The sequence below is a fragment of the Pelophylax lessonae genome, assembly GCF_965119305.1.
Source record: "Pelophylax lessonae genome assembly, chromosome: 11".
NCBI classification, from domain to species: domain Eukaryota; kingdom Metazoa; phylum Chordata; class Amphibia; order Anura; family Ranidae; genus Pelophylax; species Pelophylax lessonae.
In genome coordinates this window covers 9000147-9020049 of record NC_138778.1, presented here as the reverse complement: position 1 = coordinate 9020049, position 19903 = coordinate 9000147, and the positions used below count along the sequence as shown (strand labels likewise).

The window sequence follows — 19903 nt, the reverse complement described above, 5'->3', positions numbered from 1 at the left end:
AGTTTTATAAATGCCCCTCTATGCCACATGATTCCTCCAGGTGGCAGTCCTCATAAAGATCCCATAATGTGCCATGATCCTCACACACTGACAAATGGAACTGTTCTGGAGAAGAAAAATAACTGACATATTCATATATTTACCTGGTCTCGAAGGTCGCAGTCATTGCCCATTGGGATGTTCCTGTATCCCGGCCTTGCTGGATTTGAAGGTTGTAGTTGACAGAACAGTAACATGATGGTGTGATTAGCAGCTTCCATCCCTCCATGACATAGACAAAACCTAATATAACTTCTATCTGGAGAGTGGTAACCAGGAGCTCAAGTGCCAAACATTTACTAACCAAACCTGTCCTCTTTTTAAATTATTCTGCCAATAAACCAGATTTGCCACTATGTTGTGTGTAGTTTCATTTCATGTGTGTGTTCTCAGATTCGTTTCCTGATTCCTCCAGCGTTATATACACTTCTCAAAAAAAATTAAAGGGACACTTTTAATCAGAGTATAGCATCAAGTCTGTTAAACTCCTGGGATATTAATCTGGTCAGTTAAGTAGCAGAGGGGGTTGTTAATCAGTTTCAGCTGCTTTGGTGTTAAAATAACAGGTGCACTAGATGGGCAACAATGAGACAACCTCCAAAACAGGACTGGTTTTAATGGTGGAAGCCACTGAAATTTTTTTTTCTCTACCTATCTTTTCTGACTGTTTTTCACTAGTTTTGCATTTGGCTAGGGTCAGTGTCACTACTGGTAGCATGAGGCAATACCTGGACCCTATAGAGGTTGCAAAAACATTTCAACTCCTCCAGCATGGCACATCAATACGTGCCATTACCAGAAGGTTTGCTGTGTCTCCCAGCACAGTCTCAGAAGCATGAAATAGATTCCAGAAGACAGGCAGTTACTCTAGGAGAGCTGGACAGGGCTGTAGAAGGTCCTTAACCCATCAGCAGGACCGGTGTCTGCTCCTATGTGCAAGGAGGAACAGGATGAGCACTGCCAGAGCCCTACAAAATGATCTCCAGCAGGACACTGGTGTGAATGTCTCTGACCAAACAATCAGAAACAGACTTCATGATGGAGGGCCCTGTGCTCACTGCCCGGCACCGTGGAACTTGATTGGCATTTGCCATTGGACACCAGAATTGTCAGGTCCACCACTGGCGCTCTGTGCTTTTCACAGATGAGAGCAGGTTCACCCTGAGCACATGTGACAGACGTGAAAGGGTCTGGAGAAGCCGTGGAGAACGTTATGCTGCCTGTAACATCGTTCAGCATGACCGGTTTGGTGGTGGGTTAGTGATGGTCTGGGGAGGCAAATCCATGGAGGGACGCACAGACCTCTACAGGCTAGACAATGGCACCCCGAGTGCCATTTTGTATTGGGATGAAATCCTTGGACCCATTGTCAGACCCTACGCTGGTGCAGTGGGTCCTGGGTTTCTCCTGGTGCACGACAATGCCCGGCCTCATTTGGCGAGAGTATGCAGCCAGTTCCTGGAGGATGAAGGAATTGATACCATTGAATGGCCCCCACGCTTGCCTGGCCTAAATCCAATAGAACACCTCTGGGACATTATGTTTTGGTCCATCTGACGCCACCAGGTTGCACCTCAGTCTGTTCAGGAGCTCAGTGATGCCCTGGTCCAGATCTGGGAGGAAATACCCCAGGACACCATCTGTTGTCTCATTAGGAGCATTCCCCAACATTGTCGGGCATGCATTCAAGCACGTTGGGGGCCGTACAAACTACTGAGGACCATTCTGAGTTGCTGCAATGAAGTTTCAGTAAAATGGACTAGCCTGCTGCATCATTTTTTCACTTTGATTTTTGGGGTGTCTCTGAATTCAGCCCTCTGTAGGGTGACAATTTTCATTTCCATCAATCAATGTGGCATCCTTTCCTTCCTAACACATTACCCAGTCCATATCAGTATAGATCCTAACACATTACCCAGTCCATACCAGTATAGATCCTAACACATTACTCAGTCCATATCAGTATAGATCCTAACACATTACCCAGTCCATACCAGTATAGATCCTAACACATTACCCAGTCCATACCAGTATAGATCCTAACACATTACCCAGTCCATATCAGTATAGATCCTAACACATTACCCAGTCCATACCAGTATAGGTCCTAACACATTACCCAGTCCATACCAGTATAGGTCCTAACACATTACCCAGTCCATACCAGTATAGATCTCCTAACACATTACCCAGTCCATACCAGTATAGATCCTAACACATTACCCAGTCCATACCAGTATAGATCCTAACACATTACCCAGTCCATACCAGTATAGGTCCTAACACATTACCCAGTCCATACCAGTATAGATCCTAACACATTACCCAGTCCATACCAGTATTGATATCCAGCATGAGATGTTTCCCCTTTGAGATCTGATGTCTTTTCAGAGTGTTCCTTTCATTTTTTGAGCAGTGTATGTATATATAACAATATGTTTAAAAATATGAATAAGAACCCACAGCACATCATCTTCTTCTCTGTAGACTGTCACACTTTATTTAGAACATTAAACAGTATGTCCAGTATATATGCAGTGATGTTGCTCCTGAATAATAATAATATAACTTTATATCTGGAGAGCGGTGATGTCACTCCTGTATAATACACTATATTGTCAAAAGTATTGGGACGCCTGCCTTTACACGCACATGGCATGGCATCCCAGTCTTAGTCCGTAGGGTTCAACATTGAGGTAGCCCGCCCTTTGCAGCTATAACAGCTTCAACTCTTCTGGGAAGGCTGTCCACAAGGTTTAGGAGTGTCTATGGGAATGTTTGATCATTCTTCCAGAAGCGCATTTGTGAGGTCAGGCACTAATTGTTGGAGAGAAGGCCTGGCTCACAGTCTCTGCTTTTATTCATCCCAAAGGTGTTCGATCAGGTTGAGGCCAGGACTTTGTGGAGGCCAGTCAAGTTCCTCCACCCCAAACTCGCTCATCCATGTCTTTTTTGACCTTGCTTTGTGCACTGGTCCAAACCATTTGGTGGAGGGAGGATTATGCTGTGGGGTTGTTTTTCAGGGGTTGGGCTTGGCCCCTTAGTTCCAGTGAAGGGAACTCTTAAGGTGTCAGCATTCCAAGAAATTGTGGACAATTTCATGCTCCCAACTTTGTGGGAGGAGTTTGGGGACGGCCCCTTCCTGTTCCAACATGACTGCACACCAGTGCACAAAGCAAGGTCCATAAAGACATGGATGAGCGAGTTTGGGGTGGAGGAACTTGATTGGCCTGCACAGAGTCCTGACCTCCACCCGATAGAACACCTTTAGGATGAATTGGAGTGGAGACTGTGAGCCAGGCCTTCTCGTCCAAAATCAGTGCCTGACCTCACGAATGCACTTCTGGAAGAATGGTCAAACATTCCCATAGACACACTCCTAAACCTTGTGGACGGCCTTCCCAGAAGAGTTGAAGCTGTTATAGCTGCAAAGGGTGGAGCCAACTCAATATTGAACCCTACGGACTAAGACTGGGATGCCATTAAAGGTCATGTGCGTGTAAGGGCAGGTGTCCCAATACTTTTGACAATATAGGGTATATCTTATATGGGGAGAGTGGTAATTTCCTTCCTGTATAATATAACATTTATCTTGGAAGGATTTGACGCAGAGGGTGAAGAAGATGCTCCGTGTTCTTAGTAAATTTGTTTTTAAATGTTTTGTGAGTAGAGAGGTATTACAGTGTGCGATGTGCATGATGACTCCTGTGTGCGGCCAGTCTGTGCCAGCATCTCCTGTGATTATATGTAAAGGAAATGTGTGAATCTCATCTCTGCATTTAACTGAACAGGAAATATCAGAGGCAAGCTGAGACACAGCCTCCCCGACAGGCGCGCCTTCCGTACCGACTGCAGTGCTGCCTCTCTCTGTACAGAGACTCTGACACTGACTGCTCTGCTGACCTCCCAGCTCCTTCTGTACAGAGACACTGACTGCTCTGCTGACCTCCCAGCTCCTTCTGTACAGAGACACTGACTGCTCTGCTGACCTCCGAGCTCCTTCTGTACAGAGACACTGACTGCTGCACCTTACACTGACCCCGGACGCTGTTCCCCATTACACTTACCAGTTGCCGCTGGATACCCCTGTCCCTTGTTGGGGACACTGCCCTACCCAGTGTCACACTCTGCTCGGCTGGCACTGATCTGTACAGGGGGCATCCTGCAGATCCTGTGTGTTCCTGTACTCCCCAGGGATGAGGATGACAGTGGATGTATCCATCCATCACACAGTGCTTTGAAGATTGCCAGGTAAGACGTCTTCTTCCTGCCTTTTGTTATAATCCAATAGGAGATCCCCTTTTTTGGTATCCGATTTAAGATCCCTCTGTTAGTACTGTAAATCCCTCACTTTCTATTGGATGTAAGATTCGTCTTTTAGTATTGGATATAAGATCCCTCTGTTAGTATCAGGTATGAGATCCCTCTGTTAGTATCTTATAAGAGATCCATCTGTTAGTATCGGGTGTGAGATCCCTATGTTAGTATCAGGTATGAGATCCCTATGTTAGTATCAGGTATGAGATCCTTCTGTTAGTATCGGGTATGAGATCCTTTTGTTAGTATCGGGTATGAGATCCCTCTGTTAGTATCTGGTATGAGAACCCTATGTTAGTATAGGGTATGAGATCCTTCTGTTAGTATCGGGTATGAGATCCTTTTGTTAGTATCGGGTATGAGATCCCTCTGTTAGTATCAGGTATGAGATCCCTCTGTTAGTATCTTATAAGAGATCCATCTGTTAGTATCGGGTATGAGATCCCTCTGTTTGTATCAGGTATGAGATCCCTCTGTTAGTATCAGATATGAGATCCCTCTGTTAGTATCGGGTATGAGATCCCTCTGTTAGTATCGGGTGTGAGATCCCTATGTTAGTATCAGGTATGAGATCCCTATGTTAGTATCAGGTATGAGATCCTTCTGTTAGTATCAGGTATGAGATCCTTTTGTAAGTATCGGGTATGAGATCCCTCTGTTAGTATCTGGTATGAGATCCCTATGTTAGTATAGGGTATGAGATCCTTCTGTTAGTATCGGGTATGAGATCCTTTTGTTAGTATCGGGTATGAGATCCCTATGTTAGTATCAGGTATGAGATCCCTCTGTTAGTATCTGGTATGAGATCCCTCTGTTAGTATCTGGTATGAGATCCCTATGTTAGTATCGGGTATGAGATCCTTTTGTTAGTATCGGGTATGAGATCCCTCTGTTAGTATCAGATATGAGATCCCTCTGTTAGTATCGAGTATGAGATACCTCTGTTAGTATCGGGTATGAGATCCCTCTGTAAGTATTGGGTATGAGATCCCTCTGTTAGTATCTGGTATGAGATCCCTCTGTTAGTATCGGGTATGAGATCCCTCTGTTAGTATCGGGTATGAGATCCCTCTGTTAGTATCGGATATGAGATCCCTCTGTTAGTATCGGATATGAGATCCTTCTAAAAGTATCGGAAATGAGATCCTTCTAAAAGTATCGGATATGAGATCCTTCTAATAGTATCGGGTATGAGATCCTTCTAATAGTATCGGGTATGAGATCCTTCTAATAGTATCGGGTATGAGATCCCTCTGTTAGTATCGGGTATGAGATCCCTCTGTTAGTATCGGGTATGAGATCCCTCTGTTAGTATCGGGTATGAGATCCCTCTGTTAGTATCGGGTATGAGATCCCTCTGTTAGTATGGGGTATGAGATCCCTCTGTTAGTATCAGGTATGAGATCCTTCTGTTAGTATCGGGTATGAGATCCTTTTGTAAGTATCGGGTATGAGATCCCTCTGTTAGTATCTGGTATGAGATCCCTATGTTAGTATAGGGTATGAGATCCTTCTGTTAGTATCGGGTATGAGATCCTTTTGTTAGTATCGGGTATGAGATCCCTATGTTAGTATCAGGTATGAGATCCCTCTGTTAGTAATGGATTGGAGATACCTCTGTTAGTATCGGGTTTGAGATCCCTCTGTTAGTATCGGGTATGAGATCCCTCTGTTAGTATCGGGTATGAGATCCCTCTGTTAGTATGGGGTATGAGATCCCTCTGTTAGTATCAGGTATGAGATCCTTCTGTTAGTATCGGGTATGAGATCCTTTTGTAAGTATCGGGTATGAGATCCCTCTGTTAGTATCTGGTATGAGATCCCTATGTTAGTATAGGGTATGAGATCCTTCTGTTAGTATCGGGTATGAGATCCTTTTGTTAGTATCGGGTATGAGATCCCTATGTTAGTATCAGGTATGAGATCCCTCTGTTAGTAATGGATTGGAGATACCTCTGTTAGTATCGGGTTTGAGATCCCTCTGTTAGTATCGGGTTTGAGATCCCTCTGTTAGTATCGGGTATGAGATCCCTCTGTTAGTATCGGGTGTGAGATCCCTCTTTTAGTATCAGGTTTGGAGATCCCTCTGTTAAAACTGGATTGGAGATCCCTCTGTTAGTATCGGGTATGAGATCCCTCTGTTAGTTTTGGGTATGAGATCCTTCTGTTAGTATCGGGTATGAGATCCCTCTGTTAGTATCGGGTATGAGATCCCTCTGTTAGTATCTGGTATGAGATCCTTCTGTTAGTATCGGGTATGAGATCCCTCTGTTAGTATCGGGTATGAGATCCCTCTGTTAATATCAGATATGAGATCCCTCTGTTAGTATCGGTTATGAGATCCCTCTGTTAGTATCGGGTATGAGATCAATATGTTAGTATCAGGTATGAGATCCCTCTGTTAGTATCGGGTATGAGATCAATATGTTAGTATCAGGTATGAGATCCCTCTGTTAGTATCGGGTATGAGATCAATATGTTAGTATCAGGTATGAGATTCCTCTGTTAGTATCGGGTATGAGATCCCACTGTTAGTATGGGGTATGAGATCCCTCTGTTAGTACTGGATTGGAGATCCCTCTGTTAGTACTGGATTGGAGATCCCCCCTCGGCTAGCTTTGGGTGTATGAAGCTGCGGACAGGGAACGGGTGACATTGGTGACATTGAGCTTGTCCTTAGCATTCTATATTATCTGATGGACCAGTCTGTGACTCTGCTGGTTTGATGCTGTTGGTTGGACTTGTCTGTGACTCTGCTGGTTGCAGGATGTGACAGCCGGCGGTGATTTGTCACCTAGTTTCGGTTATCTGTATAGAGCAGCTGTGTGGGGTCCCGGTGACATACAGGAACCCCCCCCCCTCCTTCCTGCCCTCCACACACTTGTTGTGTCTCCACAGATACAGAAAACAGGAAGAATTGGCCGCACAGGACAGGGACAGGATGAGAGGTGTGTGTGGGGGATGGGGGAAAGTATTGGGGACCCCCGGCTCCAGGGGCTCAGCCATTTCCATTTTTGCCATCTCTAACACATCGCTGTAGATTGTCAGCTTTCTGGCTCAGGTTGACATTCCTAGGCTGGAATTCTAGGAAGTTGAGGCTGATTGTTCCTCTTGGAAAATGTACTTCGAATTCTTAGTAGGTATAATAATTATTTGTAGCCAATTCAGGAAATATGAATGCTTTAGCAATAATACTCAATCAGATTATTTTTCATGTTCTGTAACTGACAATGTCGGTGGCGGGGTCTGCACTGTACACAGCGGGTTACCCCTACTCAGCACTCGCCTAGAACAGGATGTGCGCTCTTTTCTGGCTTTCCTGTGTGTGCTTACAGGAAGCAATGTGGTGTATAAGAGTTTGCTGCACCTTAGACCTCAGCCTTACCTTATGTATTGGGGTGCCACCACACTCCAGTCTGCACCCCTGTCCTGTAGCCTGAATATTAGGGTGCCCCAATGCAGTACTCAACCCCATCCTGAGACCTGTGTATTGGGGTGACCTGAATCCACTCTGCACCTCTGTGTATTGATGTGCCCCCCCTCCAGTCTGCACCCCTGTCCTGAGGTCTGTGTATTGGTGTGCCCCCACTCCAGTCTGCACCCCTGTCCTGAGGTCTGTGTATTGGTGTGCCCCCACTCCAGTCTGCACCCCTGTCCTGAGGTCTGTGTATTGGTGTGCCCCCACTCCAGTCTGCACCCCTGTCCTGAGGTCTGTGTATTGGTATGCCCACACTCCAGTCTGCACCGCTATCCTGAGGTCTGTGTATTGGTGTGCCCCCACTCCAGTCTGCACTGCTTTTTCTGAAGCCTGTGTTTCAGGGTCCCCTCACATTTATAGCTGCACTCCTGTTCTGAGGCCTGTGTATTGGGGTGCCCCCACACTCCAGTCTGCACCCCTGTCCTGGAGCCTGAGTATTGGAGTTCCCCAATCCAGCCCCAATTTATATCTGTGCTACTGTTCTGAGGCCTGTGTATTGGGGTGCCCCCACACTCCAGTCTGCACCCCTATCCTGAGGCCTGTGTATTGGGGTGCCCTGACTCCAGTCCACACCCTTATCTTGAGGCCTGTGTATTGGGGTAACCGGAATCTACTCTGCACCTTTTTTTCCTGAGGCCTGTGTTTCAAGGTACTGGTACCCCCTCAGTCCAGTCTACACCCCTGTCCTGAAGCCTGTGTTTTACGGTGCCCCCACTCCAGTCTGCACCCTATTTTCTGTGGCTTGTATTTCAGAGTGCCCTCATTCTCCAATCTGTACCCCTGTTCTGAGGTCTTTGTGATACTGAGGTGCCTCAACACCAGTCTGCACCCTTTTTTTCTGAGGCTGGTGTTTTAGGGTGCCCCACACTTCAGTCTGCATCCCTGTCCTGAGGCCTCTGTATTGGGATGCCCCCACTCCAGCTTGCTCTCCTGTTTTTAAGCCCATGTTTCAGGATGCCCCACACTCCAGTCTGCACCCCTGTCCTGAGGTCTGTGTATTGGTGTGCCCCCCCTCCAGTCTGCACCGCTATCCTGAGGTCTGTGTATTGGTGTGCCCCAACTCCAGTCTGCACCGCTATCCTGAGGTCTGTGTCTAAGTGTGCCCCAACTCCAATCTGCACCCCTGTCCTGAGGTCTGTGTATTGGTGTGCCCCCACTCCAGTCTGCACTGCTTTTTCTGAAGCCTGTGTTTCAGGGTCCCCTCACATTTATAGCTAAACTCCTGTTCTGAGGCCTGTGTATTGGGGTGCCCCCACACTCCAGTCTGCACCCCTATCCCGAGGCCTGTGTATTGGGGTGCAATGATTCCACTCCACACCCCTATACTGAGGCCTGTGTATTGGAGTGACCCGAATCCACTCTGCACTTATTTTTCCTGAGGCCTTTCTTTCAGGGTACCCCCTCAGTCTAGTCTGCACCCCTATCCCGAGGCCTGTGTATTGGGGTGCAATGATTCCACTCCACACCCCTATACTGAGGCCTGTGTATTGGAGTGACCCGAATCCACTCTGCACTTATTTTTCCTGAGGCCTTTCTTTCAGGGTACCCCCTCAGTCTAGTCTGCACTCTGTCCTAAGGCCTGTGTATTGGTGTGCCCCCACTCCAGTCTGCACTGCTTTTTCTAAAGCCTGTGTTTCAGGGTCCCCTCACATTTCTATCTGCACTCCTGTTCTGAAGTCTGTGTATTGGGGTGCTCCCACACTCCAGTCTGCACATCTGTTCTTCAGACCTGTGTATTGGGGTGCCCTCCACTCCATTCTGCACTGCTTTTTGTGAGACCTATGTTTCAGGGTTTGTGTATTGAGGTGCCTCAACATCGGTCTGCACCCTTTTTTATCGGGCCATTTTTAGGGTACCCCACACTCCTTACTCCCTCTGTATTGTGGTGCTTTATTCCAGTCTGCACCCCCTTTTCTGGGGCCTGTGTTTCAGGGTACTACCACATTTATTATCTCCACTCCTTTTCTAAAGCCTGTGTATTGGGGTGCCCCTAATCCAGTCTTTACCCCTTTAAATGAGGCCTGTTCTTTAGGGTGCCTCACACTCCAGCCTGCACCTCTTCTTTGAGGCCTGTATACTGGGTACCCCTACATACCAGTCTATATTTCCTTGAAGCATGCTGTATGTATAGTCTGTGTATAGAGTAAAGTGTTTGTTGGCTGGTATTGCTTATCTGTCTGTGTGCAGCTGGTTTGGCTCTGAGTTCTGGGTGTCTCCTCTGTATGTGAGTCAGCGGGGTGCCAGCGATAATTACAGCCTGGCTTCAGATTCCTATTGTCATAACACACACTAATTCCCGCATGTATATCTCATCTGCTGTAACTTGGAAGTTATATCTGCTGATGTCAGGTAAGTGAACCCTCTCTGTTATCAGGTAAAGTGGTCCCTGCCTTGTGTCAGGTAAGTGGTCCCTCACTGGTGCCTGGTAAATGGTCCTTTGCTGGATTCTGGTAAGTGGGCCCTTACTGGTGCCTGGTAAGTGGTCCCTCACTGGTGTCTGGTAAATGGTCCTTTGCTGGTGTCTGGTAAGTGGTCCCAGCTGGTGTTGGGTAAATGGTCCCTCACTGGTATCTGGTAAATGCTCCCTTGCTGGTGTCTGGTAAGTGATCCCTTGCAGGTGTTGGGTAATTGATTTCTTCAGACACTGGGGTCTGGTAAGTGATCTTTCACTGGTGTCTGATATGTGACCCCCTTCCCACACTAGCGTTGGTTAAGTTTTTCTTTGCTGGTGTCTGGTGAGTGGTCCCTTGCTGGTGTCTGATACGTATTCTCTCCCTGGTGTCTAGTGAGTGGTCCCTTGCTGGTGTCAGGTAAGTGGTCCCTCACTGGTGTCTAGTGAGTGGTCCCTTGCTGGTGTCTGGTACGTATTCTCTCCCTGGTGTCTAGTGAGTGGTCCCTTGCTGGTGTCAGGTAAGTGGTCCCTCACTGGTGTCTAGTGAGTGGTCCCTTGCTGGTGTCTGGTACGTATTCTCTCCCTGGTGTCTAGTGAGTGGTCCCTTGCTGGTGTCTGATACGTATTCTCTCCCTGGTGTCTAGTGAGTGGTCCCTTGCTGGTGTCAGGTAAGTGGTCCCTCACTGGTGTCTAGTGAGTGGTCCCTTGCTGGTGTCAGGTAAGTGGTCCCTCACTGGTGTCTAGTGAGTGGTCCCTTGCTGGTGTCTGGTACGTATTCTCTCCCTGGTGTCTAGTGAGTGATCCCTTGTTGTTGTCTGGTACGTAGTCTCTCCCTGGTGTCTAGTGAGTGGTCCCTTGCTGGTGTCAGGTAAGTGGTCCCTCACTGGTGTCTAGTGAGTGATCCCTTGCTGGTGTCTGGTACGTATTCTCTCCCTGGTGTCTAGTGAGTGGCCCCTTGTTGGTGTCTGGTATGTATTCTCTCCCTGGTGTCTGGTAAATGGTCCTATGCTGGTGTTGGGTAAGTGATCCCTCGCAGGTGTTGGCTAATTGACTCCATCCTACACTGGGGTTTGGTAAGTGATCCTTCACTGGTGTCAGGTATTAACCCCCCCCCCCCCTTCCCACACTGGGGTCTGGTAAGTGATCCTTCACTGGTGTCAGGTATTTAACCCCCCTTCCCACACTGGTGCCTGGTAAGTGGTCCCTCACTGGTGTCTGGTAAATGGTCCTTTGCTGGTGTCTGGTAAGTGGTCCCAGCTGGTGTTGGGTAAATGGTCCCTCACTGGTATCTGGTAAATGCTCCCTTGCTGGTGTCTGGTAAGTGATCCCTTGCAGGTGTTGGGTAATTGATTCCTTCAGACACTGGGGTCTGGTAAGTGATCTTTCACTGGTGTCTGATATGTGACCCCCTTCCCACACTAGCGTTGGTTAAGTTTTTCTTTGCTGGTGTCTGGTGAGTGGTCCCTTGCTGGTGTCTGATACGTATTCTCTCCCTGGTGTCTAGCGAGTGGTCCCTTGCTGGTGTCAGGTAAGTGGTCCCTCACTGGTGTCTAGTGAGTGGTCCCTTGCTGGTGTCTGATACGTATTCTCTCCCTGGTGTCTAGTGAGTGGTCCCTTGCTGGTGTCAGGTAAGTGGTCCCTCACTGGTGTCTAGTGAGTGGTCCCTTGCTGGTGTCTGGTACGTAGTCTCTCCCTGGTGTCTGGTGAGTGGTCCCTTGTTGGTGTCAGGTACGTAGTCTCTCCCTGGTGTCTGGTAAATGGTCCTATGCTGGTGTCAGGTAAGTGGTCCCTCACTGGTGTCTGGTAAATGGTCCTATGCTGGTGTTGGGTAAGTGATCCCTCGCAGGTGTTGGCTAATTGACTCCTTCCCACACTGGGGTCTGGTAAATGGTCCTATGCTGGTGTTGGGTAAGTGATCCTTCACTGGTGCCAGGTATTTAACCCCCCTTCCCACACTGGGGTCTGGTAAGTGATCCTTCACTGGTGTCAGGTATTTAACCCCCTCTTCCCACACTGGAGTAGGTTAAGGAAACCTTCGCTGGTTTCTGGTATGTTATCCCATAGAATTGTCTGGTAAGGGATCCTCCACTAGTGCCAGCCATGTGACCCATCACTGATGCCTGACACATTATCCCTCACTGGCAACTTGTAAGTGATCCCTTGTACAGCTACATGGTTCATTTTACATGGTTGCAGCGGTAGAGCAGGCAGGTGGGGAAGAAGTGAAAGTTCTTCAGCTCTATCCCCGATCGTCCCTCCCTTGAATGTGAACTATGTTAGCTATGTGTGCAGGTCTGTTCTCGTATTCAGCAAGAATATGAATCAGGAAGAGAATAATATTTTGCTTGAGCCACGCTAGGCCTCATCTAAATTTTCCTACTTACCTTTGCAGGCCAGCAGACGGTCAGGATGCTGAAGGCCAGCTCTGCAGACAAGGACTATGTGCTGGTGGAACATGGCTTTGAATACACAGCTAAAGACGGCACAGTTGTATCCATAAAACCCAATGAGAGGTATATCCTTCTAAAGAAGACCAATGAGCACTGGTGGCAGGTGTGCCAGGACTACAAGTCCAAGCCTTTCTACATTCCAGCAAAATATGTCAAAGTTCTGTCACCTTTTTCCCAGAATTGCACTGGGATTGCCCGGACTGGTTCAGAGGAAACGATGGACGTTCCCAGTACGGAATATAGCTACAAATATGTGCCAGCCAGAACCGATGCTAATTTCAATCTCCAACGGTCCAGCATCGCAGTGGGTGCCGGCACACATTCTCTCTGTGACATATCTATAACGAAGGAGGATGTGGATGAAAGAAAACCCTTACTGGATAAAAAAGACACTGGACATACGCTGGGTCCACTGAGAACGTTCCAGAATTCCAAAAAGATTCTGGACCCTCTAAAACGTATTAGCTATATGGGTCCCCCGGAATTTCAACCCAGTATCAGGCCTTCTCAATCTCTGAATGATCTACAGGTGATCAAGTCTGAACTTCCTGTACCCAACCCCCGGCAGCCAGATGTCCAAGGTGAAATGCAGCAGCTGTCCATCCAAGAGAGTCACATGGCTGGAGCTCAGGGAGATTCACCTCCGGTAAAGGTAGGTGAACAAATGTATACTTCCTGTTCTTATCTGTGATTAATTTCCTCTTCTCTGTACTTACCAGGGATTGGTGATTTGTGCCCTATACTTACCTGAAATCGGTGACCTGTTTTCTGTACTTACCTGAGATCGGTGACCTGTTCTCTCTACTTACCTGAGATCGGTGACCTGTTTTCTGTACTTACCTGGGATCGGTGACCTGTTTTCTGTACTTACCTGGGATCGGTGACCTGTTTTCTGTACTTACCTGAAATCGGTGACCTGTTTTCTGTACTTACCTGAAATCGGTGACCTGTTTTCTGTACTTACCTGGGATTGCTGACCTGTTTTCTGTACTTACCTGGGATCAGTGACCCCTTCTCTGTACTTACCTGGGATTGGTGACATGTTCTCTGTACTTACCTGGGATCGGTGACCTGTTTTCTGTACTTACCTGGGATCAGTGACCCCTTCTCTGTACTTACCTGGGATTGGTGACCTGTTCTCTGTACTTACCTGGGATCAGTGACCTGTTCTCTGTACTTACCTGGGATCGGTGACCTGTTCTCTGTACTTACCTTGGATTTGTGACCCCCTTCTCTGTACTTACCTGGGACCTGTGACCTGTTCTCTGTACTTACCTGGGACCGGTGACCTGTTCTCTGTACTTACCTGGGATCGGTGACCTGTTCTCTGTACTTACCTGGGATTTGTGACCTCCTTCTCTGTACTTACCTGGGATCGGTGACCTGTTCTCTGTACTTACCTGGGATTGCTGACCTGTTCTCTGTACTTACCTGGAACCAGTGACCTGTGCTCTGTACTTACCTGGGACCGGTGACCTGTTCTCTGTACTTACCTGGGACCGGTGACCTGTTCTCTGTACTTACCTGGGATTGGTGACCTGTTCTCTGTACTTACCTGGGACCGGTGACCTGTTCTCTGTACTTACCTGGGATCGGTGACCTGTTCTCTGTACTTACCTGGGATCGGTGACCTGTTCTCTGTACTTACCTGGGACCGGTGACCTGTTCTCTGTACTTACCTGGGATCGGTGACCTGTTCTCTGTACTTACCTGGGATTTGTGACCCCTTCTCTGTACTTACCTGGGATCGGTGACCTGTTCTCTGTACTTACCTGGGACCAGTGACCTGTTCTCTGTACTTACCTGGGATTGCTGACCTGTTCTCTGTACTTACCTGGAACCAGTGACCTGTGCTCTGTACTTACCTGGGACCGGTGACCTGTTCTCTGTACTTACCTGGGACCGGTGACCTGTTCTCTGTACTTACCTGGGATTGGTGACCTGTTCTCTGTACTTACCTGGGATCGGTGACATGTTTTCTGTACTTACCTGGGACCGGTGACCTGTTCTCTGTACTTACCTGGGATTGCTGACCTGTTCTCTGTACTTACCTGGGACCGGTGACCTGTTCTCTGTACTTACCTGGGATTGCTGACCTGTTCTCTGTACTTACCTGGGATCGGTGACCTGTTCTCTGTACTTACCTGGGATCGGTGACCTGTTCTCTGTACTTACCTGAGATCAGTGACCGGTTCTCTGTAATAACCTGGTATCGGTGACCGGTTCTCTGTACTGATGTGCACTTAGTGAACTGTTATCTGTGCCATCCTGTGATTGGTGATCTGTTATTTGTACTGACCTGGGATTGGTGACCAGTTATCTGTACTGACCTGGGATTGGTGATCTGTTCTCTGTACAGATTTGGAATTGGTGATCTGTTCTCTATATTGGCCTGTGATTGAAGACATGTTCTCTATACTGACCTATGATTGATGACTTGTTCTTTGTACTGAACTGGGATTGGTGGCCTGTTGTCTGTACTGACCTGGGATTGGGGGAATCTATTCTCTGTACTGGTCTGGGTTTAGTAATTTATTCTCCATCATGGAGCTGGAAAAGAGTTAACTGACAATTAGACTGAAACAGAACATATGTAATGGTTTGCAGATCTGTGCTTTGTATGTAATAGCACTAGTGGCAGGTGTGCCAGGACTACAGATTTATGCCAGCCAGAACCGGTGTTGGGTTCTCACCTATGCAGGTTGCAGTTGATGCGATTTCCCAACACATTTTGTGTTTTTTCACCCGTGTTTTTGATGCATTTTTAATGTGTTTTTGGGAGGCATCTGCTGTCATACAGGAGAAACCAGCAAAACGCAGCAGACATGTATCAAAAATACAAGCATTGCATTTTTTATGTGTATTTTATGCGTTTCCATCGAAGTACATGGAACCAAAAATGCATCCTGCTGGGGGAAAAAAAGTAGTTGACCCTTTCCAAAAAATGCACTGGTGGAAAATGCACAGATGTGAATGTGACTTGTAGTAAACCATATTGAATGGACTTTAGTACATTTCTGCACAATTGGAAACGCATTGAAAAATGAATCGGTTTGAACCAGGCCTCAATGCCAATCTCCAGCATCACACTGGGTGCTGTCAGAGATTCTCTCTGTGATATATCTGTAATACTGGAGAATCCAGGTGAAAGAAAACCCTTTAACAGGGTTACAAAACCTGGATAAAATGGTGAAATTTGCTGAGTCCACTAAGACCATTCCACAATTCCAAAAAGATTCTGGATACTCTAAAATGTAGGGTATTGCTTACAGTAAGTGTCCCCCTGTATTTCAGCCCAATATAAGGCCATCCTAATCTCTAAATGATCTACAGGTGATTAAGTCTGAACCCCCTGTACCCAATCCCCGGCAGCCAGATGTCCATCGTAAAATGGACGAGCTTTCCATTCAAGAGAGTTATTTGGCTGCTGCTAAAGGAGACTCGCCCCCGGAAAAGGTAGGTGAACGGCTGTATGATATATGTGGCCTTCTGTACTGACCTATGGTTAATATCCTGTTCTCTGTACTGACCTGGTAATGGTGACCTGTTATCTTTACTGACCTGTGATTGATGACCTGTTATCTGCACCCACATGTGTTTGGTGACCTGTTCTCTGTACCTACTTAGGATTGCTGACCTGTTCTTTTTACTGACCTGTGTGCTGACCTACAAGCACTAGTGTTTGGTGACCTTCCTCGGTTTGCTGACCTGCTGGAATTGGTGGCCTGTTCTCTGTGGTTATCTGGGATTGGTGATTTTTTCTTTTTACTGACCTGGAATTGGTGGCTCTTACTGACCTGGGATTGGTGATCTTTTCTCTGTATTGACCTGGAATTGGTGGCCTGTTCCCTGTGCTTACCTGGGATTGGCCGGAGCTCAGGGAGATTCACCTCCGGTAAAGGTAGGTGAACAACTGTATACTTCCTGTTCTTATCTGTGATTCATTTCCTCTTCTCTGTACTTACCAGGGATCGGTGATTTGTGCCCTATAATTACCTGAAATGGGTGACCTGTTCTCTGTACTTACCTGAGATCGGTGACCTGTTTTCTGTACTTACCTGAGATCGGTGACCTGTTTTCTGTACTTACCTGAGATCGGTGACCTGTTCTCTGTGCTTATCTGGGATTGGTGATCTTTTCTCTGTACTGATGTGTGATTATTGACCTGGTGACCTGTTCTCTGTACTGACCATTGAACACTAGTGTCAGGTGTGTCAGGACTACAAGTCAAATTCTTTCTATATTATAGCAAGATTTGTCAAAGCCCTTTTCACCCTTTTCCCAGAATTACACTGGGATGCTCCTGGCAGGTTCAGAGGAGATAATGGACATTCCCAGTGAAGAATTTAACTACATATTTCTGCCAATCAGAGCCCGGGGTTAATACCAATCTTCAGCGTCTCAGCATCATGCTGGGTGCTGGCATGGATTCTCTCTGTGGCATATCTATAATAATGGAGGATCTGTCTGAAGGGAAACCTTAAATTGATAAAAGGGACATGGGCCATACACTGGGTCCACTCAGAATGTTCCACAATTCCAAAAGGATTCTGGACCCTTTTAAACATTTACATATATGTGTTCCTCTGAATTTCAACCCATTAGAAGTCCATCACAATCTGTAAATGATCTACAGGTCATCAAGTGTGAACTCCCTGTACCCAATCCCAAGGAGCCGGATGTCCAAGGTAAAATGGAGGAGCTGTCAATTGAAGAGAGCCATATGGCAGGAGCTAAAAGAGTCTTATCTCCAGAAATGGTAGGAGAACAACTGTATGATACTTGTGACCTCCTGTACCCATCTATAATTAACATCCTGTTCTCTGTACTTACCTAGGATTGGTGACCTGTTATATATACTCACCTGTGATTGGTGACCTGTTATCTATACTCACCTATGATTGGTGACCTGTTCTCTATACTCTTCTGTGATTGGTGACCCGTTATCTATACTCACCTGTGATTGGTGACCTGTTCTCTATACTCTTCTGTGATTAGTGCTCTGTTATCTATATTCACCTGTGATTGGTGACCTGTTATGTATACTCTTCTGTGATTGGTGAACTGTTATCTATACTCATCTGTGATTGGTGACCTGTTATCTATACTCACCTGTGATTGGTGATCTGTTATCTATACTCACCTGTGATTGGTGATCTGTTATCTGTACTTACCTGGTATTAATGATCTCTTCTCTGTACTGACCTGAGATTGGTGCTCTGCTATTTGTACTGAGCTGTGATTTGTGATCTGTTCTCTGTACCGAACTGTGTGCTGACCAATGAGCACTAGTGTCACGTGTGCCAGGACCACTAGTCAAGTCCATTCTATATTCCAGTAAAATATGTCAAAGCCCTGTTGCCCCCTTTCCCAGAATTACACTGGGATGCTTCGGGCTGGTCCGTAGTAGATGATGGACATTCCCAGTTTGGGGTATACCTACAAACTTCTGCCTGGTGTTAATGCTATTCTCCAGCTTTTCAGCATTGCACTGGGTGCTGGCACACATTCCCTCTATGATATATCTATATTAAGGGAGGATCTGGCTGAATGAAAACCCTTACTGGATAAAAGGAACACTGGACATAATCTTGGTTCACTTAGAACTTTCTGGGCTGGATTCTGGGCTCTCTAAAATGTATTCGTTATAGGTTTCTCCCTGAATTTCAACCCAGTATCAGGCCTTCTCAATCTCTAAATAATCTATAGGTGATCAAGTCTGAACCCCCTATACCCAATCCTCAGCAGCAAGGCGTCCAAGGCAAAATGGGGCAGCTGTTTATCCAAGAGAGCCATAAGGTTGGAGTTAAGGAAGAATCTGCAAAAAAGGTAGGTGAACAACCTGCATGATATCTGTGACCTCCTGTACATACCTGGGATTGGTGACCTGTGCTCTATACTTACCTGGGGTTAATGACCCCTTTTATTTGTTGATCTGCTATCTGTACTGACCCGGGATTCATGACCTGTTCTCTGTATTGACCTGTTTGTTGACCAATGAGCAATAGTGGCAGGTGTGCTGTGACTACAAGTGCAAGTCCCTTCTACATTCCAGCAAAGTATGTCCGAGTCCTTTCCCCCTTTTCCCAGAATTACACTGGGATGCTTTGGATTGGTTCAGAGGAGATGATAGAGCCTTACTGGATAAAAGAGAAACTGGACATTTGCTGGGTTTGCTCAAAACATTCCACAATTCCAAAAGGATTCTGGACCCTCTAAAACATATTAGCTACATGTGCCCTCCCTGAATTTCAACCCATTATCAGGCCTTTTCATTCTCCGATCTACAAGTGATCAAATCTGAGTCACATGTACCCAATCCCTGCCAGCCAAATATCCGCAGTGGGATAGAGAAGCAGTCCATCCAAGGGAGCCATATGGCTGGAGCTAAGGGAGATTTGCATTCAGAAAAGGTAGGTAAACAACTGTATGATACTTGTGACCTCCTATATCTACCTTGGATTGGTGACCTGTTCTCACTACTTTCCCCGGGATTGGTGACTTGTGCTCTGGACCAACATGGGATTGGTGACTTGTGCTCTGGACCAACATGGGATTGGTGATTTTGCTCTGTGCTGGCCTGACATTGGTGACCTGTTCTCTCTACTTTCCCCGAAATTGGTGACTTGTGCTCTGGACCAACATGGGATTGGTGACTTGTGCTCTGTGCTGACCTGACATTGGTGACCTGTTTTCTGTACTGATTTGGGACTGGTAACCTGTTCTCTTTACATGCTTGTGATTATTGACCTATTCTCTCTACCGATGTGGGATTGTGACCTGCTCTCTTTATGGACCCATGCACCGACCACTGAGCAATAGTAACAAATGTACTAGGACTGCATGTCCAAACCTTCCTAAATTTCAGCAGTATATCAAAGTTATGTCACCATTTTCCCAGAATTACAGTGGGGTGTCCCAAGCCAGTTCAGAGAAGACGAAGGATGATCCCAGTACGGAATATAGCTGCAATATTCTACCAGCCAAAGCCTTTGATAATGCCAATCTTCAACGTTTTAGCATTGCACTAGGTGCCGAAACACATTCTGCTTTTGACATGCCTCTAGTAAAGGGGGATTCAGCTATGCAGAAACCCTTACTGGATAAAAGAGACACGGGACATACGCTGGGTACGCTCAGAACATTCCATAATTCCAAAAAGATTCTGGACCCTCTAAAACGCATTAGCTATATGTATCCCCCTGAATTCCAACCTAGTATCAAGTC

The 19903-nt window shown here is 46.7% G+C and overlaps 1 protein-coding gene across 3 annotated transcripts in view; it reads left to right on the top strand.

Moving 5' to 3' along the window:
* Positions 1–10091: 10091 nt before the first annotated feature.
* LOC309567274 (rho GTPase-activating protein 27-like) overlaps positions 10092–19903 on the top strand; it is a 103733-nt gene continuing 93921 nt past the window's right edge. The window contains exons 1-5 of one of the 3 annotated variants that reach the window (XM_082272659.1): positions 10092–10183; positions 12619–13328; positions 16010–16132; positions 17313–17435; positions 18386–18505. In XM_082272659.1, coding sequence (XP_082128785.1) covers positions 10135–10183; positions 12619–13328; positions 16010–16132; positions 17313–17435; positions 18386–18505 — 1125 coding nt within the window. In that variant the 5' untranslated portion in view covers positions 10092–10134. The remainder of the gene's footprint in view (positions 10184–12618; positions 13329–16009; positions 16133–17312; positions 17436–18385; positions 18506–19903) is intronic. The other 2 variants (XM_082272660.1, XM_082272661.1) reach the window with 2 other exon arrangements.